Source organism: Pongo abelii, chromosome 23, assembly GCF_028885655.2.
Source record: "Pongo abelii isolate AG06213 chromosome 23, NHGRI_mPonAbe1-v2.0_pri, whole genome shotgun sequence".
NCBI lineage: Eukaryota > Metazoa > Chordata > Mammalia > Primates > Hominidae > Pongo > Pongo abelii.
This window is the reverse complement of record NC_085929.1, coordinates 24,622,290-24,649,648: the sequence shown is the minus strand read 5'-3', so window position 1 is coordinate 24,649,648 and position 27,359 is coordinate 24,622,290. Positions and strand designations below refer to the sequence as shown.

Sequence of the window (27,359 nt, the reverse complement as noted above, 5' to 3'; positions counted from 1 at the left end):
ACTGCATATTCATGAAAAAAGATATGGCTATGTGAGGACTCACCTTTACTCTTGAGGATTCCAATACATGAGGGAAGAAGGCTGCCCTACACACTACGAAATTTAATTTCTCTCAGTATCAATATCCTCTCCTTTTGCCCCACTCACCCTCTCACTCTCCTCATCCCTAAAGTAGACAACATAAATTTGCCACAAAACCTTTTAAAAAGTTAATTACGGTACTTTAAAAAAATTGTGGGCCGGGAACAGTGGCTCACGCCTGTAATCCCAGTTCTTTGGGAGGCCAAGGTGGGCAGATCACCTGAAGTCTGGCCAGGTTCGAGACAAGCCTGGCCAACATGGTGAAACCCTGTCTCTACTAAAAATACAAAAATTAGCCGGTTGTGGTGGTGTGCACCTGTAATCACAGCTACTTGGGAGGCTGAGGCAGGAGACTCACTTGAACCTGGGAGGCAGAGGTTACAGTGAGCCGAGATCACGCCACTGCACTCCAGCCTGGGTGACAGAGCGACACTCCATCTCCAAAAAAAAAAAAAAAAAAAAAATTGTGGGTAGTTTGGACTCACAAAAAGGGAAGTTTTCAATCCCCTTAGCATATTTGCATTCTAATAGAAAAGGCAGTGCCCCTGGGGTCTGCTTTTACTTTATTTTATTTTTCTTTAAATAGAGACAAGGTTTCACCATGTTGCCCAGGCTGATCTCAAACTCCTGAGCTAAAGTGATCCGTTGGCCTCGGCCTCCCAAAGTCCTGGGATTACAGGCGTGAGCCACTGCGCCCAGCCCCAGCCAGGTGATCCTTAAAAACTCAGAGTAGTGGAGCCAGATCAAATTGCTGATAGAGTCTGCAAGTTTACAGAAAATAAACATACTGTCTTCTTCCTCAGTAGGTTCATTTCTGGAACCTAAGCTGATTTCTGTCAGAAGACTGGAGGTGTGTCACTTTTGCTGAGAATTTGGAACTGGAGCAGGGGGTGCATGTGGATACCCACGCTCTCAAATGAGAGAGAGCCAAGAAACGCATTTGAGAAATTGGGGGTGGAGAGTGAAAGAGAATTCACTAGACGTTATGTTAACTATGGATTCGTCTATGCCTCGGGTAAAATATTTAACAATGAAATTAATTTTTCATGGTAAGTAAATATGACTTAAAGTGTCCCAAGAGAGCTGCATTGGGATTCCAGGACCGGGTTATCTGGTTGTTCAGCCCAGTAGGCAAACCAAGCTCCCTGCCAAAGGCCATTGTGCAATTCTCTTTTCTGATTCCCATCTTTTCCCTAGTGTTCACCAAATTTGCTTTACGATTTTAAGTCTCTAGGCAATCCAATGCTAGGGAAAGACTTACAAAACTACCTATCTTGGGGAATCGTAGACAGCCACCTGCTTTCATTCTCACCCTCTTTCTAGGATCCCTTGTCCCCAGTTCTAAAACTCAGTCTCCTGCTTCATGAGCAGAACCATTGAAGCTGACAGGGCTGGCAGTCCCCATGGTTAGACAGGGACTGAAGCAAAGGAGGAGAAGTGGGAGAGGAGAAGCAGCTGGGAGGAGCAGGGATACATCCAAGGTCCTTGTGTGTCATCCCAAACTTTCCTGCTGACCCATCTCCCTGTATTCATGCCTCTTAGCACTTTTGTGACTTTGCCATTCATGTTTATTTTAACCTAATTTGCATTAATCTAGAGGAGAGGAACATATCACACACGCTTTGCCCCTTCCTTAAGCCCTGCCTAGCAGGTGTGCTATATTCCCCCTAACAGGACATACTCACATACGCAGAAAGTCCTTTCAAGGTTATCTGAGTAGGTCTCATCTTTATGGAGACAGAAGGATGCATATTTCCAGTGCAATTGAAGGGGAACTGACAGCTCCTGACCCTGATTCTCTACCACGGCTAAGTGTGTCCAGGCCAGTTCCCATGGAACCTGGTGCAGGCACGACCTCTGGCAAGAGCGGTCACAGTGGACAACAGATCTGGGCCTCTAGAAGTAACTGGCATCACCTCATGTCTAATCTTCCTTTCCTTGGGACATTTTACTCTGTTTCTCTTAGAGCTTCCAAGGAATACAGGACAGAAACGTCCACACATAAAGACGTGTGCACTTAATGCCCAGGGACCTACCATGGGCCCAGCCCCGGGTATCTTCCTAGCTGGTTCATGGCCTTTTGATTACTCCTTAGATTCCGCCAGAGTTGCCCACTTCAGGGAAGAGGAGCAGGTAGCCACCCCCTCCTTTGTAAATGATACAGATTATGTCTCTCTCCATCCAGCACTTTATCAGGCAGCAGCTGGAACCTGGCACGAACACACAGGGTTAGAAACGGTGTAGGGTAGGCCAGGCACAGTGGCTCACGCCTGTAATCCCAGCACTTTGGGAGGCTGAGGCAGGCTGATCACCAGGTCAAGAGATCAAGACCATCCTGGCTGACACGGTGAAACCCCGTCTCTACTAAAAATACAAAAATTAGCCAGGCTTGGTGGCAGGAGCCTGTAGTCCCAGCTACTCGGGAGGCTGAGGCAGGAGAATGGCGTGAACCCAGGAGGCAGAGCTTGCAGTGAGCCGAGATCGCGCCACTGCACTCCAGCCTGGGCAACAGAGTGAGACTCCATCTCAAAAAAAAAACGGAAACATTGTAGTGTAGGGTGGACAGGACAGGAGGAAAGGCAGGCCCTGCATCTCAGCTCTACCTTCTACTGTCTCCAACACCTAAAACATCCCAGTCTGTTCATCTATACAATGAGCAGAATATCCATTTTGAGACTGTTGGGAGGATTGGAGATAAGATCAGTATGAATATAGAAATAAGGTATAGATATCCTGCTTGAAACCTTCCAAATCCTTCTGATTCACTTAGAAAAAATTCTAAACTCCTCTCCATGGCCTATAAGGCTGGACGCACTCTGGCCCTGCCTGGCTCCTGGCTCTTGTCTCCCTGAAAATTCCCCTCTCACCATCCTCCAGGAAACAATCTCCTTTCTGCTCTGCAGACGCTCCAAGCTTGTTCCTAGTTTTTGCACTTGCTTCTCCCTGCACCCAGCATCCTTTCGCATGGCGCAGGCCTCCATGAGGCTGTCTTGACCACGCAGTCCACAGGAGCACGCCCAGACACTCTCCCTCCACTGCTTTTTACTTTCTGTCACTTGACACCAGCTGACATGATCTCATTCACTTTATTTATGTGTGTATGAGGGCAGGAAATGTGTCCGTCTCGCTTATCACCAACTCTCCAGCTCTCAGTGCCTAGGACAGGGTGTGTATTGGAATATGTGGTGGGGGAGTGAATGCATGCTAAGTCTAGATGATGCCCAGAGCGGGCTATAGACCCACTCATGTGAATGTCCGCTCACCCCTGCCCCGGAATCTTCCCCCTTTCTCTGAGTGTTGCCACTCCCCAGCCAGCAGGCCATGTTTTGGGGCTGGACCCAGCCCGATCTGGAATTGAAACTCCTGATTAGGCCTCCTCTCATGTGAAACTGGGCTGCAGCCTCACCCCCCGGAGACAGTGGCCCTCACTTTCTTTAGGGACACAAAGCTGCTCCTACCCAGGGAGGGCCTGATGGAGCTCAGTGTCCACTTAGCCCAGTCGTGCCACCCTGGGTACTGGGGCCAGGCGCCCTCCTCCTGGGTAAGGCAGGAATCAGGCTGGGGCGGGGAGAGTGTTCTGTTCTCTTGAACATGTGCTTTGAATGGAGCAGCATAAATAAAGAGAAGGCGCCAAGGGAAAGGTGTATATTTAAAATTCCTCCCCTTCATTTTCTTCTTCAAACGAATCAGTCCCCACTTCTTCATAATCCTTCTCCAGGGCAGCTAAGTCTTCCCTGGCCTCAGAAAATTCTCCTTCTTCCATCCCCTCTCCGACATACCAATGTACAAAGGCCCGCTTGGCATACATGAGGTCGAACTTGTGGTCGAGGCGGGCCCAGGCCTCCGCGATGGCCGTGGTGTTGCTGAGCATGCAGACGGCCCGCTGCACCTTGGCCAGGTCTCCCCCGGGGACCACGGTCGGGGGCTGGTAGTTGATGCCCACCTGAGGGACAGAGAAAGAGGAGGAGCCACAGAAGATCCAAGTCAGCCAGAGGATAACTCAGGATGGTACATCTTGGTCACCTGGCATGGCTGGGTGTCAGGGGCATGGGAGTGGGGCTATGGGATGCAACAGGTAGGATGGGACTGGGGAAGCCAGCAGGTGGCGAGGGAGAAGCTGAAGAGAAAGTGAAAGCAGGAGGGCAACAGAGCAAAAACCCATCTCTACCAAAAAAAAAAAAAAAAATTAGCCAGGCACGGTGGCTACGCCTACTAGTCCCAGCTACTCAGGGAGGCTGAGGTGGAAGGATCACTTGAGCCCATGAGGTCGAGGCTGCAGTGGGCTACAATGGTTCCACTGCATTCCAGTGGCAGGGACACAGCAAGACCCTTTCTCTTAAAAACAAAACAAACAAAAGTAGATGGGGAAGGACTGGGCAATCAAAGGCTAGAGAAGGAGGACAGGGCTGGTATGGGGGCTCAGCAAGTAGGCAAATGAGAGTCACGAGCGACATTAGGAGCGAGTGGGAGGTGTCTGGTACATGTGTATGTGTAAGAGGGAAATGCATTCTAGATTCGAAGCTGTTCAAAAGTGTACTCTCTCCCAAGTGGTCATCTGAAGTTCCTCTTGGTTGTGTTGCAAATAAATTTAAGGAAGTTTCCCTGCCAAGAGTGAAAACTGTTGGAAGAGGTCACAGGGATATTCCAGAGCAATAAATAAAGAGAGCCGAAAGGCCCCGGGGTGGTGTTGGCGTTAACCAGGCTCTATATTGTTGGGAATCGGGGCTTCTTAGAAGAAAAGCAGGGACTCCAATCCAAGAAGGTTGTTGAAGGTCTTGCCAAGTTTTGGCAGCATGGCAGGTCTCCCAGGCTCAGCCCAGACGCGTCTTACAGTGGTGCTGCTATCCTGGAAATCTCTCTTCTTCCCAACACATGTCCCAAACCAAAGCCAACCCCAGGAACCATGGGAAACTGGGACAAGTCTAACATGGCAAACCGTGACATTACTTATGAGAACCACAGTGATGTCCTCAGCCACCTCTCCCACTGAGACCACCACATTTTAATTGCCAGTCTCTTAAATCCATAGCTTTAAAATGCACATCCTCCTGAGGGGCTGGGGTGGGAATGGCAGCGAGCTGTGTGGCAACGTGGGTAGCCAGCCAGCCACTGGGCCCACAGCAGCTGTCATTCCTCTTAGGCACAGGTGGCATCTTGGAGGTGGAGGTAATACTGGGAGAGGGGCAAAGTGGGGAAGGGAAAGGCAATGAATATGAACTTGGCCACATCACATACATTGCTAGAACTGACCTGACTGCCATAAACCTTGTGCCTGGGCCAACCTGCTCTCCTCTAAGTGCTAACATCTCTTGACCTGAGTCAAGTGGGGACAAGTACTGTTGGAGAGAATGCAAGAAGATGAAGTTTAGCAGCATCCACTCCAGGGAACATACTTTTCTTAGCTTATGCTAATGCTACCATAATGATCCTTCAGGACATAACCCCAGAGCTTCCGCTTAAAGGAGAGAGAATGAGGGGACATTTCCGCTTTGTTAATTTCCCCATCACCCACCATGTCTCTCTCATTCATTCTCTTTTTTTTCCATTCATTCTCCTACTAGCTTGTTGTCTGTTTCCATTTGAAAAAGAAAAAAGAATTTCATTTTTTGGAAGACCTTGACTGGTTTTGCCAGGATGATTAGAACTGTCACATGAAAAATAGGCATAGTCTTGGGGGGAAATTATATATGTAGCTAGAAGGATAGCACTCCTCACTCAGCAGAACAGCCAGGTCAAAGCCTCAGACCCACGCAGGGCAGCCATGAGGCCAGCATGCAGCTGGTGCCTCACACTTGTAACTCCCACCAAGAAAACTGAGGCATGCTCATCTCTTCACCTCCAGCAACTGAGACAAACCCTGACACACAATAGGTACCAGTAAAACCTCTGAATGATTGAAAGCATGACTAGGGGCCAGGCTTGGTGGCTCACACCTGTAATCCCAGTGCTTTGAGAGGCCGAGGCAGGTGGATCACTTGAGGTCAGGAGTTTGAGACCAGCCTGGCCAACATGGCGAAACCCCATCTCTACTAAAAATACAAAAATTAGCCAAGCATGGTGGTACGTGCCTGTAATCCCAGCTACCTGGGAGGCTGAGGCAGGAGAATCACTTGAACCCGGGAGGCAAAGGTTGCAGTGAGCCGAGATCGCACCACTGCACTCCAGCCTGGGCAACAGAGCAAGACTCCATCTCAGGGGAAAAAAAATTTAAAAATTAAAAATAAAAAAAGAAATCCTGACTACAGGGCAGTAGTTAATGTGAATGTAGTAGCTGTTATGATGGCAGAATCTGACAAAAGACCATGGGCGGAGTGGCTGAGCTGTTCACGTGCACAGCCAGGCTGTATGCCTGCTGGTCCAGCTCAGAGGGGTGACTTCTACCATTCAGCATTCCTGATCCTGGGACCCCAGGGTCTACCCTTGCTATTTTGTATCTCCCCACTGACTCTCTGAGCCTGGCATTTTCCAGACTGCGGGCACTTGGTCTACCACCAGCAACATGGCTTGCTGGTTTTTGCTTACTCCTGGTTAATGGCAATGGAAAATAGCAATCATAGAATAACTATAAAAGTATCTTATTATTCCAAATTGATTAAGATGTGCAGGATAGATATTTAAGTTTTCAAAATAAATTGGGAGAACACACCTTTTTGTTAGAGAGAGGCATCATACTCCTCTGGCAAATGGAATAATTGGTTAACTCTAAAATTAAAATGGCCACAAAATCATGCTGACAAAGAAGTGTAAAATATCCATTAAAACTAATGTTAGGTTGGAGGCCAGGCGCGGTGGCTCATGCCTGTAATCCCAGCCGAGACGGGTGGATCACAAGGTTAGGAGATCAAGACCATCCTGGCTAACTAAAAATACAAAAAATTAGCCGGGTGTGGTGGTCAGCGCCTGTAGTCCCAGCTACTCGGGAGGCTGAGGCAGGAGAATGGCGTGAACCCAGGAAGCGGAGCTTGCAGTGAGCCGAGATCGTGCCACTGCACTCTAGCCTTGGTGACAGAATGAGACTCCATTTCACAAAAAATAAAAATAAAAAAAAGGCCGGGTACAGTGGCTCACGCCTGTAATCCCAGCACTTTGGGAGGCCAAGGCGGGCGGATCACGAGGTCAGGAGATCAAGACCATACTGGTTAACACGGTGAAACCCCATCTCTACTAAATACAAAAAATTAGCTGGGCGTGGTGGTGGGCACCTGTAGTCCCAGCTACTGGGGAGGCTGAGGCAGGAGAATGGCGTGAACCTAGGAGGCGGAGCTTGCAGTGAGCCCAGATGGCGCCACTGCACTCCGGCCTGGGCAACAGAGTGAGACGCTGTCTCAAAAAAAAAAAAAAAAAAAAAAAAAAAAAACTAACGTTAGGCAAATTGAACCAAATCACGAATACCAAAAGCACTGCACTTCAGGTGAGTAGATTCGGGCCAATACCAAATCATTACTTGTTGCTCAGTAAACAAAACCAAAGGTGATTAACCAATTAATCAATTTAAAATAACACCAAACTTTTCTAAAATGGCCTAAACAGACAAAACTTTTAACAGCATTTGTGTCTCAACCAAAGCTGAATTCCATTCATGTTACATTTGGTTGAAGTCCCCCTCCCCTTATCATCACATAAAGCCTGAAGCGCTCCTGGAATTGCATATCCTTGGTCATCTCCCTCTGCTTCTCTAGTCCTCTCTCCCCTTCCTAAGTCATCACCTCTCACCTTGAAGCCTGTGGGACACCAGTCTACAAACTGGATGGTCCTCTTGGTCTTGATGGCGGCAATAGCAACATTCACATCCTTAGGCACCACGTCGCCCCGGTACAGCATGCAGCAGGCCATGTACTTGCCATGTCTCGGGTCGCACTTCACCATCTGGCTGTTGGGCTCAAAGCAGGAGCTGGTGATCTCGGCCACGGAGAGCTGTTCGTGATAGGCTTTCTCGGCAGAGATGATGGGCGCGTAGGTGACCAGCGGGAAGTGGATGCGGGGGTAGGGTACCAGGTTGGTCTGGAACTCAGTGAGGTCCACGTTGAGGGCCCCGTCAAAGCGGAGAGAAGCAGTGATTGAGGACACGATCTGACTGATGAGGCGGTTGAGGTTGGTGTAGGTAGGGCGCTCAATGTCAAGGTTCCTGCGGCAGATGTCATAGATGGCTTCGTTGTCCACCATGAAAGCACAATCTGAATGTTCCAGTGTGGTGTGGGTCGTCAGGATGGAGTTGTAGGGCTCCACCACTGCAGTAGAGACCTGGGGGGCTGGGTAGATGGCAAACTCCAGCTTGGATTTCTTGCCATAATCCAGGGAGAGGCGTTCCATCAGCAGAGAAGTGAAGCCGGAGCCAGTGCCCCCACCAAAACTGTGGAAAATCAGGAAGCCTTGCAGGCCAGAGCAAGCATCTGTCTGGGGAGAGCAGGACATGAGAAGAAATCATGAAGACAGGTTTCCGAGAACACCCCACAGTAAAAAAGCCAGGCCACCCACTGTGTCTGCCCCATATTTTTTTGTGGATGAAATCAAAACAGCTTTGAAGAAGTAAGGAAACAAAAGGAGTTGTATTGATCTTTGGAGGAGTGGCGAAAGTATGGGATGGGGCCAGGCACAGTGACTCAATGCCTGTAATCCCAGCAGTTTGGGAAGCTGAGAAAGGAGGATCCATTGAGGCCAGGAGTTCACAACCAGCATGGGCAATATGGTGAGACCTCACATCTACAAAAAATTTTAAAAGTTAACTGGGCGTGGTGATGCACACCTGTAGTCCCAGTTACTTGGGATGCTGAGGTGGGAGGATCACTTGAGCCCAGGAGCTCATGGCTACAGAAATCTATGATCACACCACTGCACTCTGGCTTGGATGACAGAGCAAGACTCTGTCTCTATTTTTTTTAATAGGATGGCAAGCTGCAGGGGCACACGCCTCTAGGTACATGAAGGTTTCAGCCCAGTAACTTGGTTGAATAGGGAATGAGAGTTTCAGAACCACAGCGGATGGTGACTTTGCCCTTTGAGGGCCCCAACTCCTTGCCCACTTTCCCTGCTCTTGTCATTTGATTTTGTGGGAACTGCTTCCTACACACTTCAACCCAACCTTGGAAGGTGACTCAGGGCACCAATTTCAGAAAGGTACATGGAGCCGGAAAGCCTGAGTTCTAATATCAACTTTGCCATTTCTTGGTTGCAAGAACTTGAGCAAGTTACTGAACCTCTCCAAACTTCTGTTCCCTTTTTTTTTTTGAGACAGAGTCTCGCTCTGTCGCCAGGCTGGAGTGCAGTGCAGTGGTGCAATCTTGGTTCACTGCAACCTCCGCCTTCTGGGTTCAAGCAATTCTCCTGCCACAGCCTGCTGAGTAGCTGGGACTACAGGCACACACCACCATACCCAGCTAATTTTTTGTATTTGTAGTAGAGATGGGGTTTTACCATGTTGGCCAGGATGATCTCCATCTCTTGACCCCATGATCCACCCCCCTCAGCCTCCCAAAGTGCTGGGATTACAGGCATGCGCCACCGTGCCTGGCCGCTTCTGTTCCTTCTTAGTGAAAATGGGGACAATAGAAAATCCTCATAAGGTTATTGTGACAATTAAATAAAATAGCATAACATGCTGAGCAAGGGTCTGATACATTGTAAGCACAGATGTCAGCTCTTATCAGAGAATTCACAGAATCACAGGATTTTCCCACTGGGTGTGATTTGAACTTTTGGGGACCACAGACAGCTTTGAGGCCAATGACCCTGACAAGCCCTCCTCTAAACAGAAAAAGTGAACATATGCAAAAATTTGGCACCCTTACCTCCCAGGTAAAGAACATGTGATCAGGTCCAAGCTTTTCCATTATACAGATAAGCAAATGGAAGCTTAAATAAATAAAGTGACACAACCTACAACTCAAGAGCTTCGTAGTCCAACCGAGTTCAAACCCCAACCCTGCCACTTTTTAGCTGTGTGACCCAGGCTAAGATATTGAACCACTCTGGCCCTCAATTTCTTTATCTGTAAAGTACAGGAAGGACACCTCCTAAGTATAATTATTAAGGATTAAATGAAGGAATGGGCTTGACATTTGTAATGGCACTTGTAAGTGCCCAAATGTATCAACAATCTCTTCCTCTCCTCTTCCAAGTTAAATTCTTTGTTAACCTGTGTTTCCGACCAGCAGAGACCTCATCCTGCCTTATACCCAGAACCTTCCCCAGATACTACCAGAGAGTATCAATGAGTATGAGTAGGGCCTCAGCCTGGAACACAGTCCATGATGCCAACACAGAGGAAGGGGCATCACCCCTGTGCATGCTTCTTACAGAATTTAAGCAGAAATTCCCAAACCTTACGAGTTCCATCCTGTAGCCAGGGGTCAGATGCCTCTCCCCAGCCTGATCAAAGAGGCATGAGCCCAAGCCTGTCCACTCCAGCCTGACCCACCCTTCCCCTGCCCTCCTGATCTTACCAGCTTCCGTATGCGGTCCAGCACCAGGTCAATACTCTCCTTGCCCACCGTGTAGTGGCCTCGGGCATAGTTGTTGGCTGCATCCTCCTTTCCTGTGATCAGTTGCTCTGGATGGAAGAGCTGGCGGTAGGTTCCTGCCCGAACCTCATCTTCCAAGAGAGGAAGACCGTTAGGTCCTACTGCCCAGGGGAGAAGCCTCCCTCCCTACCACACTACCACAGGACCCCCTTCCGTTCTCCCCTACCTATAAAACTCCATGGAGGTTTTAAGCCAGACCACCTCATAATGAATCTGCAAAAGGCTAAGAGAATTCCCGGGTAGCTCAGAGACTAACAGAGCCAAGGCCTCTGGCTCATGTGGGCAGTGAGAAGCAGGCTGCCCTGCTGGCTAGAACCCTAAAAAGCCTTAGCTTTACAAAGCTCGTCGAACACCGCCGGGCGCAGTGGCTCATGCCTGTAATCCTAACACTTTGGGAGGCCGAGGCGGGCTGATTGCCTGAGCTTAGGAGTTCGAGACCAGCCTGGGCAACACGGTGAAACCCCATCTCTACTAAAATACAAAAAGTTAGCCAGGTGTGGCAGCATGCGCCTGTAGTCCCAGCTACTAGGAAGGCTGAGGTAGGAGAACCTCTTGAACCTGGGAGGCAGAGGCTGACATGAGCCCACATCTTGCCACTGCACTCCAGCCTGGGCAACAAGACAGAGTGAGGCTCCATCTCCAAAAAAAAACAACAGCAACAAAACTTGGGCCGGCTGGGTGCAGTGACTCACGCCTATAATCCCAGGATTTTGGGAGGCCAAGGTGGGCAGATCACGAGGTCAGGAGATTGAGACCATCTTGGCTAACATGGTGAAACCATGTCTCTACTTAAAATACAAAAAAATTAGCCAGGCGTGGTGGCGGGCGCCTGTAGTCCCAGCTACTCGGGAGGCTGAGGCAGGAGAATGGCGTGAACCCGGGAAGCAGAGCTTGCAGTGAGCCGAGATAGCGCCACTGCACTCCAGCCTGGGCGACAGAGCGAGACTCTATCTCAAAAAAATAAAAATAAAAAAACAAAAAAAAGCTCATTGAACACCAACGCCAATTGCCTCTCTTCCTATTCCACCTTGACTCCTCCAGGTTTCCCTTTTGTTTTTTCTTTCATGCTGCAAGGTGTACTAACAATTTTTTTTTGGAGATGGGGTCTTGTTCTGTCGCCCAGGCTGGAGTGCAGTGGCGCGATCTCGACTCACTGCAAGCTCCGCCTCCCGGGTTCACGCCATTCTCCTGCCTCAGCCTCCCGAGTAGCTGGGACTACAGGCACCCGCCACCATGCCTGGCTAATTTTTTGTAATTTTAGTAGAGACAGGGTTTCACTGTATTAACCAGGATGGTCTCGATTTCCTGACCTCGTGATCCGCCCGCCTTGGCCTCCCAAAGTGCTGGGATTACAAGTGTGAGCCACCGCGCCCGGCCAAGGTGTACCAACAATTTAACTTAAGTCCTTTTGCATTAAAATATTCTAGGGACATGGAGAAAGATTCAGGATGATCTGCCCAGAACCTAGACCCCCAAGAGTTGTCCCACCCCTCAACTCCACCTCATGGTGGCAATAATATATGTCAGGCATTCGACATATTTTAGAATAATGGGAAGCAAAGCTATGTTCCAGGTCGTAGAGTAGCAAGAGCCCTAGAGAGGGCTTTAAGGGGTCTCTGCTCACTTCCAAGGGTCCACACAAAGTGGATACAGAGCAGATCAAGACACATCAGGCCACAACTATGTCACCTCTTCTCTTCGGGGTTCCTCTACTCCCTGCAGAAAAATCATCTGTGCAGTGTCCCGGGAGGTAACCTCCACTTTGTGCACTGGCGCAAAGCATCCGGGGGGTGGAGCATCTGCCCTCTGTTGCCCCTAGACATTGGTGTTCAGGCATGTAGTTCATGCCAGTCCTCTTTGGGGAACTGTCCATCTCTGGCTTGAGGAGCCAGGCTTGGAGCTGGGGAAATCCTGATGTTCAACTGAGAGTTGACCCAGGGGTCAGAAACAGGGGAAGTGGCACTACTGGGGGATAGTGTGGGAGGGGCAGATCTGCCTAGACACAAGGCAGAATTCCTCTGTGTTTCCTAAACCTGAATGAACCTCATTCCGGAACTCCAGCGGCCCCTGGCTGTGAAGCAATGTGCCTGCTGTGATAGGCCCCTTTGTGTGTAAGATGCTGTGAGGTTATACCCACCCCGAGGGCAGACTCAGAAACCTATACTTAGGGAAATTGCTCACTTAGGGGTGTCTTATAATTTCTAAAATTATTTGGATTTTCTTATCCTTAGTATTTAGTAGCGGTGTGACCATTTTGACCTGGTGCCGCAGGTTTTGGGGGTTGAAGTAGGAGGCGTTTTGTTCTGCATAGAGTCTTGATCACTGTTATGAGATTCCCCGAGACTGTGGGGACCCCAAGGAGCTGACAGATGTCACGTGGGGTGGGAGGTTGCGGTTGCACCATCCCCACCTTCCAGCTAGAGATGCTGCTTCCTTCACTACTGTGGGCCAATGCCTCTGCAGTTTCGTGATGTTCTCTGTGGAGAGGAACTCCGCCCCCACTCACCTACTACAGTCGGCTCCAGATCTATCATGACGGCCCGGGGCACATGCTTCCCATTGCCAGTCTCGCTGAAAAAGGTGGTGAAGGAGTCATCATCATTGATCTTGCTGGCTTGAGCATCAAAGGTGCCATCTGCCTGGATGCCGTGTTCCAGGCAGAAGAGCTCCCAGCAGGCATTGCCAATCTGAACTCCTGCTTGGCCCACGTGGACTGATATGCATTCCCGCTGTGGGGAGAGGGAAGCATCGAGGTCAGAGAGTCCAGGCCCCCAGCATGCCTTTGCCCTACATCCCCATAACATTCACCTTGCAGGCCAGCCAGGTCCCAGCCCCCCATTGCCAGTTGGCGTTGAGGCTGCAGGTGCCCCAGTTCTATAGCAGCTGGACCAGGACTTAGATCCAAAGAAGACACAGCTGTTTTGTGCTTTGCTCTAGAGGTCGCTTCCCAGGGTTAACCTTTTATACCAGGGAAGAAAAAAAGAGGGTGGTTGCAAAGATGAAGCAAGGGGCTAATTCCAAACCACATGATTCCTGCACTGGTGAAGAAGGCCCAAGGAAGAACTGGCGATCATGGCAGAAACTCTCCTTCAGCCTACGCCCACACAAGGCAGCATTCACAGCCGCTCCTGACCTTGACTTTCTGACATTGCGCACACATGCACACACACATGCACACACACAGTCTCAGGATATCACAGAGCGAATGAGCACTCATGAAAGGAACATGCTCTGGAAGTATACGCCATGGCTGTCAGTAGTATCACGGTTACCACTGTAGAAATAAAGGATTGTTTATTATCCCAAGAGAGGATGGAGAGGGTATAAATTAGGCTCTTCCTGCACGCTGAACAATTGGAAAATCTTTGCAGCCCCATACATTGCCCTTTGCCTAAGCCAGGCCAAGTGTTAAGTAAAGCTGACCCTGGAGTGTCCTTAGCTCTGCATTACTCTGATGTGAAGCCACAATTGCCTGATTGGTATTCGTACTAACAGCTTAAGATGGGGAGTGCACTGATGGGAATGTACATTGGTTCAGCCACTGTGGAAAGCAGTTTGAAGATTTCTCAAAGAACTTAGAACTACCATTTCACTCAGCAATCCTGTTACTGGGTATATATCCAAAAGAAAATCATCCTACCAAAAAGACACCTGCACTCACACGTTCATTACAGCACTATTCACAACAGCAAAGACACGGAATCAACCAGGTGCCCAGCAATGGTAGGCTGGATACAGAAAATGTGATTCATATGCACCATGGAATACTATGCAGCCCCCAAAAAAGAATGAAATCATATCCTTTGCAGCAACATGGATGCAGCTGGAGGTCATTATCCTAAGCAAATTAATGCAGGAATAGAAAAACAAATACCACATGTTCTTATAAGTGAGAGCTAAACATGGGGTACTCACGGACAGAAAAATGGCAACAGTAGACATTGGGGACTACTGGAGTGGGGAGGGAAGAAGGGGGCAAGGATTGGAAAACTAACTATTGGGTACTACGCTCATTACCTGGGTGACAGGAGTAATCGTAACCCAAACCTTAGAATCACGATATATACCCATGTAACAAATCTGCATATGTACTCCCTGAATCTAAAATAAAAGTTGAAATTATTAAAGAAAAAGGGGGGTGGGGATTGTGTGTGTGTGTGTGTGTGTGTGCGTGTGTGCGCGCGCGCACGCGTGCGTAGGGATGATAGACTCATCCTCTCACTCACACCCTGCCGTGGGGAAGCAGTGGCCCACACAAGGCGGCACTGTGCCTGGGGCAGCTGCCTGAGCCCAGCAGGAAGCATGTGCCAGGTCTGTGGGTTTCTATTTTTATCCATGACCTGCCCTGGCATTTTCCAGCTCCGGGTAACCCAAGCCAGGGGCAGAGCCTCCAGAGGGCACGGCTGGGCACAGAAGCCAGTAGAGTCCACGTCAAAGTGTGGGGCTCCTGGAGACATGGAAGGATTTCTGGGCATGGAGAGCAGGGCAGCTGCCCTGAGTAGCATCTTGAGGGGTCACAGCGTCAGGACCATTGCCCCCTAGTTCAGTTTTACAACTGTGCCCCTACTCTAGTCCTGTCTCTGTGCTAGAGCTGAGCGACACCTGGTCCTTGCCTTGAGGGAGGATGAGCACAGGGATGAGCGTGGGGCAGCCCGACGGGGGTCGCAACCCGCTGGATCTCCGTGAGCCTGGTGGCTAGGGAGGGGCTTCACCCACAGAGCTGCCCACGCCCCCAGGTTCACATGTTGCCTTCTCAATTTACTTGCTGTGCTGCGTGGCCTGGGCTGAGTTACTGAACCTCTCCTCATCTGAAAAGTGTGAGTTAGCCACAGTTGTTGATGCTGTCTTGCCATTATCATTTTCATTACGGCACTACCTGGTAGCATTTTTCTGCACCGAAAAGTAGCACACGTAGAAGGAGCTCTCAGGTCCCTGCTCCTCTCTCCTTTATTGTGGGGTCTATTCTCTGCCTCCATCTGAGGGCTCAATTCAGGCCTAAGGAAAGCAGCATCTGCATCCAGAAACCACCCACAACCAGCGAGTTATCCACCCAGACCACGGCGTCACATTCAGCATGTGGCTGTGACTTCTCAGGGAGGTGTGGAAGCTGAGGGGACACTGGAGAGGCCCGAGGGGGGCCTGATCCTATATATTATCCTTCTAAGTGACAGTATCCTCTGTGGTCCTAACCCTCAGCCTGCTGGGTCGGTCGCCCCCTCACCACCACCGCATCCCGACCACCCTCTAGTCCTGCCTACAGTGCTGCCCAGCCCCCAGCCTGCTCTCACTTCTGGAACATTCTGGGGCTTTCCAGGGAGGACGCAGGGATATTTTAGGAAAATCAAAGATCATGGGAGGAAGAGTCAAGGATTTGGGGGACCTGAAAACCACTAGCATGGTGACAACGTTTTTAGCCTCTTTTAATGCCCTCTTTAATCTCACACTAATACATATGCCAGTCTTTTACAAAATGTCTGTCTCTTTCTCTCTCCCCTGCCCCCGTAGTGCAAACACACACACACACACACACCTTAGAAAGAGCTATTTTCCCTATTGAATTAGCTCGTAAGAATAATCAGAGGCATAAAATAGACTCAGAAATGACTGACAGATTCATAAGTGCTCCCAAAAGTGAAAAGTAGCTACACCAATCAAGAGAGAAGGAAGGTCCCTGCTAACAGGAACCAGGCTCCTTGGAGAGATGGAGGCATCCAGGTCCAGGGTGGGGAGTGTGCTAGACAAGCCTGGAACGTTGCATAGCGGCTGGAGGCACGGAGGCTAACCAAGGGGCTACCCAAGCACCTGAAGAGGCTCCCACTGCCTAAGATGAGACAACCTGAGCCTCATGAGGACTGATGGCAGCATTGGAGTGAAGCAGGATGCACAGAAGAAAAGCCACAAGTCCTCAAAGAAAACTCCCAGAGAAGAACTCATTTGTCCCTATCCAGACAGCCCCGTTAGTTAGAGAAGGCTCTTTTTCTTTAATCGAAGAATGTCTGCTAAGCAATGTGGACCGAATAATAGATTATGAAATATTGCCCTATTCCATCTTCTAATTACGTGATTGATTTGGACAAAAGCGCCAACACCATTAGGTGAAAGACTGATGGGGAACTGGATCTTCACCGAGAGCCAAAGAATCACTGTTATAGTCACAAGGGGGGACGTAACTACCAGGGTCGCCAGCCTAAGGCTGCGATCAATCTCAGCATCGCTAATTGTGGGCCGACCCGACATCGAGGACCTCCTGATGGGACGCAATGTGACACACACACGACCTGTGAGGACTTCTTCTCAAAAATCTCAGCCTTCATCACTGAGCCCGGTAGATTCAGCTTCCACTTCACAGGAAACACAGGGATCAGAGGGTTAATTAAGTTCAGTGACATCAGAGAAAACAAAATCAATCCAGAAGGTGAGACACCCTACAGGGCAGCTGGTCCAGCCTTTTTATTTTTTTTTAATTTTTTTATTTACTTTTTTTTTTTTTTTTTTTGAGACGGAGTCTCGCTCTGTTGCCCAGACTGGAGTGCAGTGGCGCGATCTCGGCTCACTGCAAGCTCTGCCTCCTGAGTTCACACCATTCTCCTGCCTCAGCCTCCCAGGTAGCTGGGACTACAGGCGCCCGCCACCATGCCCGGCTAATTTTTTGTATTCTTTTAGTACAGACATGGTTTCACCATGTTAACCAGGATGGTCTCGATCTCCTGACCTCGTGATCCGCCCGCCTCAGCCTCCCAAAATGCTGGGATTACAGGCGTCAGCCACCGCGCCCGGCCCAGCCTTTTCAACTCATGAGAAATGAAGAGCTGGGAGGGGCTGTCCCATGTCAAAGGAACTAAGGCACCACCAAGCACCACCACACGCATCATGGGGACTCTGACTGAATTCTCATTTGAACAAATCAAAATATTTGGGGGACAAATAAACTGATTTGCTTTGTTCAGCGTATTATAAAAATGTGGTTAAGTATGAAAACATCCTTATTTTTTAGAGTTGCATCCGAAGCATTTAGAGGTAAAATGTCATGACGTCTGTACTTTAAAATCCTCCCCAAACACAGCAGATAACAGATGGAAAAATCATTCTTCTTCTTAAATCTAGATAATAGGTGTATGGGTGGCATATCACTCTACTTTTCTGAAGGTTTGAAATTTTTCATAGCAAAAAGCAAAAATCATAATAAAGGAGACAGAGAAAGAATAGGAGCAGGGACTGCCCTCTCCAGAACCCCCTTATCCTGGGACATTGCACGCAGTCACTTACTCAAATAATAATTGACTACGTGCCTACTGTGTTAGGGCTTTGAAGTTCCATGAAGAAATCACAAGTGAAATTCAAAGCTGCATGAGGCTTCATGGCACTGTGAGGTCCGTGCCCAGCCCCAGCACTCTGCAGGCCTCTTGCACCTGCTCCTAGCAGGGAGGAGAAGCAGCCCACAGCTCCTGCATCGAGCTCCCGGCTCAGGCACTGAGCTCGACTCCTGCAGCCATGCTGCCCCATCACCCTCCCCAGCCTTCGGCCTGGAAGTTCCGTAGACCAGACCCAGTGCTGAAGCCCATGGGACGCATCCTCACGTCCAAGAAAAGGCATCCTTCTATCATAACCAGGGATGTTATATTGGCTCCGAACATTTAGGATACCAGAGCTGGGCCAGTCAAGGGCATCCTTCTATCATAACCAGGGATGTTATATCGGCTCTGAACATTTAGGATACCAGAGCTGGGTCAGCCTCATGGATCACCTAATATGATTCCCTCTCCATTATTTTACAGATGAAACAGCTGAGCTCAGGGAGGAAAAGGGACAAATTCAACATGTCACAGCACTGCAGCAGCAAAAGAGCCTGGACCAGAATCCAGGGCTTCCGACCTGGGCCTGACTTCTTTCCTTTAGGCCACACGGCCTCCTGCCTCTCTTGCAGCTCTGAACTCCCAGGGCCCTGGGGTATGCCCACATCTGCACCAATGCAAGACCAAGTTCGGATAGCAGAACTCCAAACAGGAAATGTCTCTTGTGCAGAGCGAAATGGAGAATGGCTCATGGGGCAGCCTCTTTGAAAATGGGTCATCTTTCTCTGACAGAACCAGGAGTCTGCTTCTCAGGGCTCACGTGTGCTGCTGGGGTTGGGGGCAAGGGGAAGCTGACCCAGCAGAGGATATTTAAGTCATGAGCCCGCTCCAAACTCATATTTCAGATTCCCCTGTCTAGCCAATCAGAGCACACGCCTCTCACTCACACTGCTCCTCTCTCTCTCAGTTCTATTTTCAATCTGGGCTTGTGGAGCTCAGACAAGTTCTGTCCTCCTTGGTCCCTGTGAGGGGAGGGGGTCCCCTGTTTGCTGCAGAAGCCTGTCCCACCCAACTTCTTCTGGGGGGTGAAGAGGAGGGAGGTGGAGGGACCAAGGAGGTCCCTTCTTCATGAAAAGCATGCCACTTCTCACACAGACCTCACACTGGGATAGCTACAAAAGGCACCTACTCATTTCTACAGCAAATCTTTTTGTGTGGCCGCATTCAAGACAGCATCGTGAGGTACTGGGCTAACTCTCATTCATCCTTCAGGTATCCAGTTAATTATCACTTCCTAAGGAAAGTCTGTAAAACCCCAAGCCAGCATAGGGCCCTGCCATGTGCTCCCCCATCCCCTTCATTCCTGTCATTGTAATCATCACACCGTATTATAGCTGCCTGTTCATTTTCACACCTTTCTAGTAGAGAACGTAAGCTCTGTGAGGGCAAGGAACCTTTGTTTCACTCACGGAATCCCCAGTACCGAGCCCAGTGCTTGAATGTAGCAGGTGCTCAATTAACACAAGGAGGACTGGAATGAAAACCTGCCCTGAGGAGCTGCAGTCCATCCAACAAGGACAGTGGCCAGGGCCTAAGAAGTGTATGGGTCAAGTGCAGAGGGGGTTCCAAGGAGGAGACATCTTCTAGCTTGGTTTCCTAAAGGAGGAATACTCACAGGGACCCTGAAGAAGGCAGCCGGCCAAGATGATCTGGGGCAGTTCAGGTGGATGCAGGAGCAGTGTGAACAAGAGGCAGTAAAATGCAGGGTGGTTCCCGCACACTGCCCAGTCTGTCCAGAGCGCAGGCTGAGGAAAGGCAGGGCCAATGAGACATCTGGGCCACCTGTGACCACTCCGCCTGGGGAGCCACCGCCCTGTGAGCCAAGGCCCCTTGCTGGGAGGCATGCACCCAGTGCCTGTGTTTTGCAGAGCATCAATAAAAGAAATTCTAGAACTTTGCAGCCCTTTTATAATTTTGCCGCAAGAAGCCCTTTTTTTTTTTTACATCAATCTTATATTCTATTTTAATAGTAGTCATTTCCTTTTGCTTTGTTCTCAGAGGACTAAGATAAGCTAATCACCATCCTTAGCAAAAGGAGACTTTGAAGCCTTAAAAAGGCTGTCTTGTGATACTGTTTCCAAGTATCACAAGACAGTAAAAGTGGCATATCATCTGGGAGAGGGGCCGACGTGGGCCACAGTGTGTGCCCTGTGAAAGCCTGGCACCGCCCACACTCCCTGACCACCTGTGCTCTCATGCCCCAGTTGCTGTCAGGAAGCATGTGATTACACCGAATTATCTCTAGTTGTCAGGCTGGGATAATAGATCACATATATTTTAGGACCTAGGTCAGGGATGGCAAGTGAAAAGCAGACCCACAGTATCACAGAGGGGTAATTAAAGTAAGGACAGATGTGGCTCCTAAAGGGCTGCTGAATTCTCTGCTCAGAACTCTTCGTTCATAGGGCATATTTGAAATCACTCATAACAAAGAATAGATAGCAAGCCAGACACAGCAAAAACAGAGTCGGCCTAAATTCACTTTAGTGAGTGAAGGTGGCTCGCGAGAGGGGCTCAGATGATAGGCACTGCAGTTAGGGCAGCAACAGAGCTCACAGGAGGCCAGCTCTGGCCATGAGGCCATCTGCTAAGGAGACTCCCAGCATAAGAGGCTGGAGGGCGTTGAAGGCCTGGGCTGTGGCTGGCACCGGGGCAGGTGCAAGAGACACTTAGGAGTTTCAATCCGATGCACACAGTGCCTGCTCCATCTCCTGCTCTTTTCTGCAGCTTATTATCTGAGAGAACTCCTAACAGGAAGACACTGCAGGGGAAATGCCAACCACAAGGGCCACAGATAGTGCTGTCCGTCTCTTGCGGCCTGAGGGAAAAGGAGCATTTGGTCTTCTTCCTCCCCCCGAGAGTGCCACATCCTCCTGTCCACCCCCATCACTGGCCCGCTATCCACCAGCTATTTCCCCCTCCAAAATTATTTTTAACTTTCATCTCCCTTTGAAGGTCACTAGGAGAGAGCACATTCAACAATGGCATTAACCCCCACCCCAAGCTCTGTATGGGCCTGGCCCAAGGCTGGGGGCTCCCACTGGACTCACCAATCCAGCAGCTCTGCCCCAGCCGCTGCCCTGTGAACCAAGGCCCCTCACTTGGAGGCATGTGCCCAGTGCCTCTGGGGAAACCTGCCTTTTGTGATGGGAGGGGAGGAGGAGGCAGCCGTGACCTGCAGCCCCTGGGAGCCCATACGGTGCTCTGAGGTCAGAATACACCTATCAGCTCCACAGAGCTCGGCCATGCCTGTCTACATGGGGAGACTGCAGAAGGCTGCAGGCAGAAGGATGTCCATTTGGCCCCCAGAACCCTCTAACTGCCCATTTTTGCAGGGAGATGGGCTCCTTCATGCTCTCCAGTCCTAACGGAATGGAGTTAAGGAAGCCGTGTTGCAGATATTCCCACCTCCCCATAAACCACAGAAAATTTCTCTGTGCCCTGGTATCATTGGCATGGGCTTGGCTTAGGGCACCTGGCCAGGATTCTCCATACCGCTTCCCAAATAAGGTGTCATAGTCTGAGTTCCCAGAGAGCTGCGTGCTAGAAGGACACTGGGAGCGGATGGGAATGGTCTGCTGTGGGAGTAGCCTGCTGGTCCCAGCACGGGCCGGTGGCTCAGGACAGAGGCTCTGGTGCCCAGCAGATGTAAACTCCAGCCTCTACGCAGCTTCTTACCAGCTGTGTAACTTTAGGCTCCAGGACAGAAATGCTAAAGGGTATTGGTGGTACCGTGCAGTGGGTAGCTGGGGAGAAGGGGTTGGGGGTAAGTTCACAGAGGAAAAATGCTCATCTGCCTAGTAGCTAGAGAAATGCATTTTAAAATACACATAAGGATTAGTTACACTTTTCTTGCCCAGAACCTACAGAAATGCCAAATCGAATTCCCCTTAACACCAAGGACACCTCCCCCAAACCCCCACCAGGGAGGGAAGTGAAGGGGACGGGACAGCAGCCTGAAACTTAATCCTTAGAAGAAATAAAGTCGTTTTTGTAAGAGTGAGATTCTAGGGGTCTAGGTTTATAGATGTGTCATTTTAGCCTTTTACAAACGAGCCAAATGATATTTTAAAAGTTTCTGTGAGTGTAAAATGTTCAACAAAAAATATTTGCCATCAAGACAGTGCAACGCACACAAGTTAAATGTTCTAGATAGAACCTACTGTACAAAACTGAGTGTTTCAAAATAAATGAACGGTATTCCCGTTTCAAAATATTTAACCATAGGTTTTCAGCTAAACACCCAAATTCTTAAGCACATCCAAAATAAGGTTTTGCTGTTTGAATTGTTGATTTACCAGGCATTGTCAGAAACTTGTCTGTGGATCACACATTGAAGCTTGTGCACAGGGCTGGGTTAAGATCCTCGACACGCCCCTGTAAACATCCTCTGGGCTCCACTCTGTACCACAATGGCATTCAGATCCAAATTAAAGTATGCAAGGGAAGCACTTGAAAAATCCTAAAGCACTAGCTACCTGCTAGATATTATAAATACTAAATATCAATTCTAAAGTATGCAGCCTAGCATTTGCTTCAAAATTATGGAGGGAGGGAATAAATGAAGTGAGACAGGTCAGAAGTTGGTAATTATTGAACTTAGATGCTGTATATAATGGCTCATTATACCATTTGCTCTCCGTTTGCATATGTTTGAAATTCCCTACCATAAAAAGTTTAAAAATAACGAAATCTAAGTGGAGCCTTGGAAATTTGAATTGTAACTCTCTTCATTTTGCAGGTAAAACAAACCCATCCAGAGAGGTTAAGTGACCTTCTTGAAGTCACACAGCTAGCTGCAGAGCCAGGAGTCAAAATTCTGAACTCGCAGCTCTGGGCCCCTTGTGTGGCCTCATACCAGGGGCCTCAGGCAGAAATAGGTTCCTGCGGCCACCCTCCCTAATATTCCCAAGTTCTTTCAGCTCCCAGGGGTGTCTGGGAGCCCGCTAGGAGGAGGGAGGGTGCTGACAAAACTGAAGCTGGAAGGCTAGAGCTCCGGGGGAGCCAGGAGGCCCTGGGCACGGGCCAAACGTTAACAGGGCGGGGCGGAGGGGGTTCTCGCCTGCTTTCTGGATCACTGACACCTGGAGCAAGCCTGCCCGGGGAACCCGACCTTAGCCATGCATAGGTTTATTCTGCCCTCACTCTGCCCCCAATCTTTCCAGCTCATCTCCCTACTGCTGAAAGATCAGGGGTCCGGGAGAGATTCCTGGGATTCCGGGCTTTAGGAAAGTGGATTGGGGTCAAATGTTAGTTAGCCACGAGGGGCACTGGGGGCGGAGAGGGGGACCCTAGAGAGAGGAACTGAGTGTTTGCAGCCGCCCCTCGGTGAGATCCAGGGGCGGGGGCAGGGAAGGGAGCAGCCGCGATCCCCCTAAGACAGGGTAGGAAACAGGTCGAAGGTCCCCTGGCCTTTGGAAGCACAGACTTCTTACTCCCGAAGTCCTTCGACTCTGACCGCTGGAAAGACTTGGGCGCTGAGTGCGCCCGGAGGACCCCGCCGCGCTGGGGCTGTGCGTGCAGCAAACCCGAGCCGCTGGCCAGGGGGTGCGAGAAAGACCTCCACGCGTGGGGGGACCGTGGCGCCCTAGGTCCTCTGTCACATTCCGGGCCCTGTCACATTAGGCTGGGTTTGGAGACGTGACTGCATCTGGTCCCCCGGTCGCCCCGGCCCAGACCACCCATCCAGAATCCCCGGACTCGCCCTTCTCTCCACTCTGTCCACAGGCTGCCCACCTGGGGACCCCAGAATCTCGCCCGCTTCTCCTTCGGGCTCCCCAGGGCCTCCCTCCCCCTCGTCTGCGCGCAAAGCTCCCTTAGGTCCCTTTAAGGAACAACTGGCCCCTGGTCTCTATTTCCCCCGTACGATAAAGGGCACCAGGTGTTCCCGCCTGAGGGTGCGGACTCCTGGACCCTGAACTGCCACCCCTAGAAGGCCTTGAGCCCTGCGGCTCCAGGTGGACGGGTCCGTGCGCCTCCCCGTAGACTCGGCTCTCGGTCCTACGCCTGCCGCACGCCCGCAGCCCGCCCGGCCCCGGGAAGCCTCACCATCGCTGCCGCTGTCCTCGCCCGCGCACCTCCCAGCTGGGCCTGCCCGCCCCGACTGCTCCAGATACAGCCGCCTCCGCCGTTGTGACACACTGGGAGGGGGGGCGCCGGGGACAGGCGCGCCGGGCCCGCAGCTGCCCCCCGGCATCACAGTGCCGGGGAGGGGCGGGCAGGTCACAAAGGCCCCTCCCCGCCCACCCGCGGCTCAAATCTCCGGGTCCTTGGTCCCGCCTCAGCAGCCGGGGGCGCTCGCAGAGGGGACTGCGCCCGCGGGAGAGGCTGCCCTATTACCAAAGCGCACGTGTCCACGTTCCAACACAGCCGGCGAGAGCAGCCTTTGTGACCCCAGCTGCTGGAGAAAGAAATGTAAAATGCAGCCAGGCGAATCGCGCGGGTCTCCCCAAACTTCCGTTCTCCTCCGACCCGCTGGAAAGGCTCCTGACTAGGGTGTAGCTGACCGGAGCGGGCTGCAGCGGGCCCGGGTGCCAAGGTGCCGTCTCAGCCGGGCGCCCTAGGGCCGTGTGTGCTTGGCAAGCTGCAGGGCCTCTGCTCCCAAAGCCTGTGCCTCTTGCCGCCAAGGCCCGCCTGGCTGCTGGAGACGGAAATGAGATGGCATACACAGAGCTCCTGGTACAGGCAGGTGCTGAAGACTGTTCCCGTTTTTACCCTGTCCCCGGATACCTCGCACCTCCACTGGGATTTTCAAATCTCCCCCCTTGATCCTTTTAAGCCCCAAAAGTGCCCAAGTCACATCTCCTATGTAATCCAGAACTCATGCCAGGGTTCCCCTGCCTCTGCCCAGTAGTAGGACCCGCCACAGATGCTGATGTTGGTTGCCCCCTACTTGGGAAGGGGTGGGCACTTGGTAAAAGCCCCTCTTCACACTTTAGATGTTGGCCATGTTGTCACCCTGCCCATCTCCCCTCACTTCCCCCCAGGTGGGCGATGGGCTGGATAGTCTTTGTTCCTTGTTCTCACTGCTGTTTCTTGTTCTTTCCCTCCAGTGGTCAGTTCCATTCATGTTGAAAGGCGTACCCCAGCCTCTCTTCCACTTTCCTCAGCACCAAGCCAACGCAGGCAAATTCATAGGTTTTCCTTAAGACAATACACTTTAGCCAGACATGGTAACTCCCCAAGTTTCCAAGCACAGTTAGAGATCTTCCTACTCTTCCGCTCCTAAGACATGCCTGTTTGTGGCCAATAGAGAATGAGAGCAGATTTCTGCTTACCTATGCGGCAATTTGTTGTTGGCCACCCATTCATAAAGGATAGTACATGTGTCTTAATCATCTTTGCATTTGAGAGAGTACCAAACACAGTGCTTTACCCACTGATACAAACGGTACTCAGTAAAGCATGCGTTGAATTTTTGTCTATCTTATAATGTAAGATCCTGACAATTAAGACTCGGGATTAAGCTAATTGTGCCAAGAACATGATAAATGGTCAATAAAGGATTTTGGTTATTATTATAACTCTATATGTATTTCTCTTCCAAACTCTCACATAGCATATTCTATTACTTCTTCCATAGTATTTCTTTTATTTTTTATTTTTTAATTTTTTTGATGGCGTCTCCCTCTGTCGCCCAGGCTAGAGTGCAGTGGTGTGATCTAGGCTCACTGCAACCTCCGCCTCCCGAGTTCAAGCGATTCTCCTGCCTCAGCCTCCCGAGTAGCTGGGACTATAGGCGCATGCCACCACACCCGGCTAATTTTTTGTATTTTTAGTAGAGACAGGGTTTCACTGTGTTACCCAGGATGGTCTCAATCTCCTGACCTTGTGATCCGCCCATCTCGGCCTCCCAAAGTGCTGGGATTACAGGCGTGAGCCATCGCGCCCAGCCCCATAGTATTTATCACTTTCTTTTACTTTTTTTTTTTGGGACAAAGTCTCGCTCTGTTGCCCAGGCCGGGGTGCAGTGGTGCAGTCTCAGCTCACTGCAACCTCGCCTCCTGGGTTCAAGCGATTCTCCTGCCTCAGCCTCCTGAGTAGCTGCGATTACAGGCAGACACCACCACGCCCAGCTAATATGTATCTTTAGTAGAGACGGGGTTTCACCATGTTGGTCAGGCTGGTCTCGAATTCCTGACCTCGTGATCCACCTGCCTCAGCCTCCCAAAGTGCTGAGATTACAGGCATGAGCCACCGTGCCCGGCCGTATTTATCACTTTCTAGTTTGGAGTATAGGGGTGTGTGTGTGTCTAAACACTCTACAAAACAGCAACACCTTAAAGGAAGGGGTTGTGTTATTCATCTTAGTGCCCTCCCCACCAGAAACAGCTAGTTGAGTGCATCAGGCGAGCTCAATAAACATAGCTGAATAAATTCACTTTTCGAGTTCTCTTTGTGAACCGCCACATAGATCATAAACGGGTTCTTAAGGTGTTGGGATAAAGATGATGATGATGATGGTGATGATGATGATGATACTAGTAATGACGGTGGCCCTGAATTGCCTTTCATTATGACAAGGCTCTTGAACCACCTCGTCTTTCCCCTTTATGAAAATTTGGGCTGAAGGGAGCCATGACTACACCACAAATGCTAAATATAGCATCTCTGGGTTCCAGGGAGATAAAAAAAGGTTGGCTGTTATGGACTGAACTGTGTTTCCCCAAAATTCATGTGTTAAAGCCTAATCCCCAATGTGACTGTAGTCAGAGATAGGGTCTTTAAGGAAGTGATTATGATTAAATGAGGTCCTAAGGATATGACCCTAATCCAGAAAGACTGGTGTTGAAGAGGAAGAGACACGAGGAGGGTGCAGACACGGAGAAAAGGCCACGTGAGGACACACTGAGAAGGCGGCCATCTGCATGCCAAGGAGAGAGGCATCAGGAGAAACCAACTCTGCCAACATCTTGACATTGGACTTCCAGCCTCCAGAATTGTGAAAAAATTTATTTCTGCTGTTTAAGCCACCCAGTCTGTGGTATTTGGTGATGGCAGTTGTAAGCAGACTAAAACAGTGGTCTTGGAGTCTTTAGAGAAAAAACAATTGGCTGGGCGCAGTGGCTCACGCCTATAATCCCCACAGTTTGGGACGCCGAGGTGGGCGGATCACCTGAGGTTGGGAGTTTGAGACCAGCCTGACTAACATGGTGAAACCCTATCTCGACTAAAAATACAAAATTAGCTGGGCGTGCTGGCGCATACCTGTAATCCCAGCTACTTGAGAGGCTGAGGCTGGAGAATCGCTTGAACCCAGGAGGTGGAGGTTGCAGTGAGCCGAGATAGCACCACTGCACTCCAGCCTGGACAACAAGAGTGAAACTGTCTCAAAAAAAAATCTACTTCTTTTTGGTTTTTGTCCTCTCTCTTAAAATTATTTGATTTGTGGCATCCTGGATCCCCCATC

The 27,359-nt window shown here is 50.2% G+C and overlaps 1 protein-coding gene across 5 annotated transcripts; it reads right to left on the bottom strand.

Annotated features, from left to right (window-relative positions):
- Window positions 1–3,711: 3,711 nt before the first annotated feature.
- TUBA8 (tubulin alpha 8) lies at window positions 3,712–25,039 on the bottom strand. 5 transcript variants are annotated; one of them, XM_054543040.1, is made up of 6 exons: window positions 23,999–25,039; window positions 13,105–13,327; window positions 10,521–10,669; window positions 7,795–8,475; window positions 5,332–5,417; window positions 3,712–4,024 (listed from the first exon to the last, which is right to left on the bottom strand). In XM_054543040.1, exons 1-6 carry the CDS (start codon window positions 23,999–24,001, stop codon window positions 3,805–3,807), a joined length of 1,362 nt encoding a protein of 453 aa, XP_054399015.1. In that variant the 5' UTR covers window positions 24,002–25,039; the 3' UTR covers window positions 3,712–3,804. The 5 variants fall into 5 exon arrangements, with proteins under 5 accessions (XP_054399015.1, XP_054399017.1, XP_002830879.1 ...); XM_054543042.2 differs by having other exon boundaries at window positions 13,105–13,169; window positions 23,999–24,150; XM_002830833.3 differs by lacking the exon at window positions 5,332–5,417.
- Window positions 25,040–27,359: the final 2,320 nt, after the last annotated feature.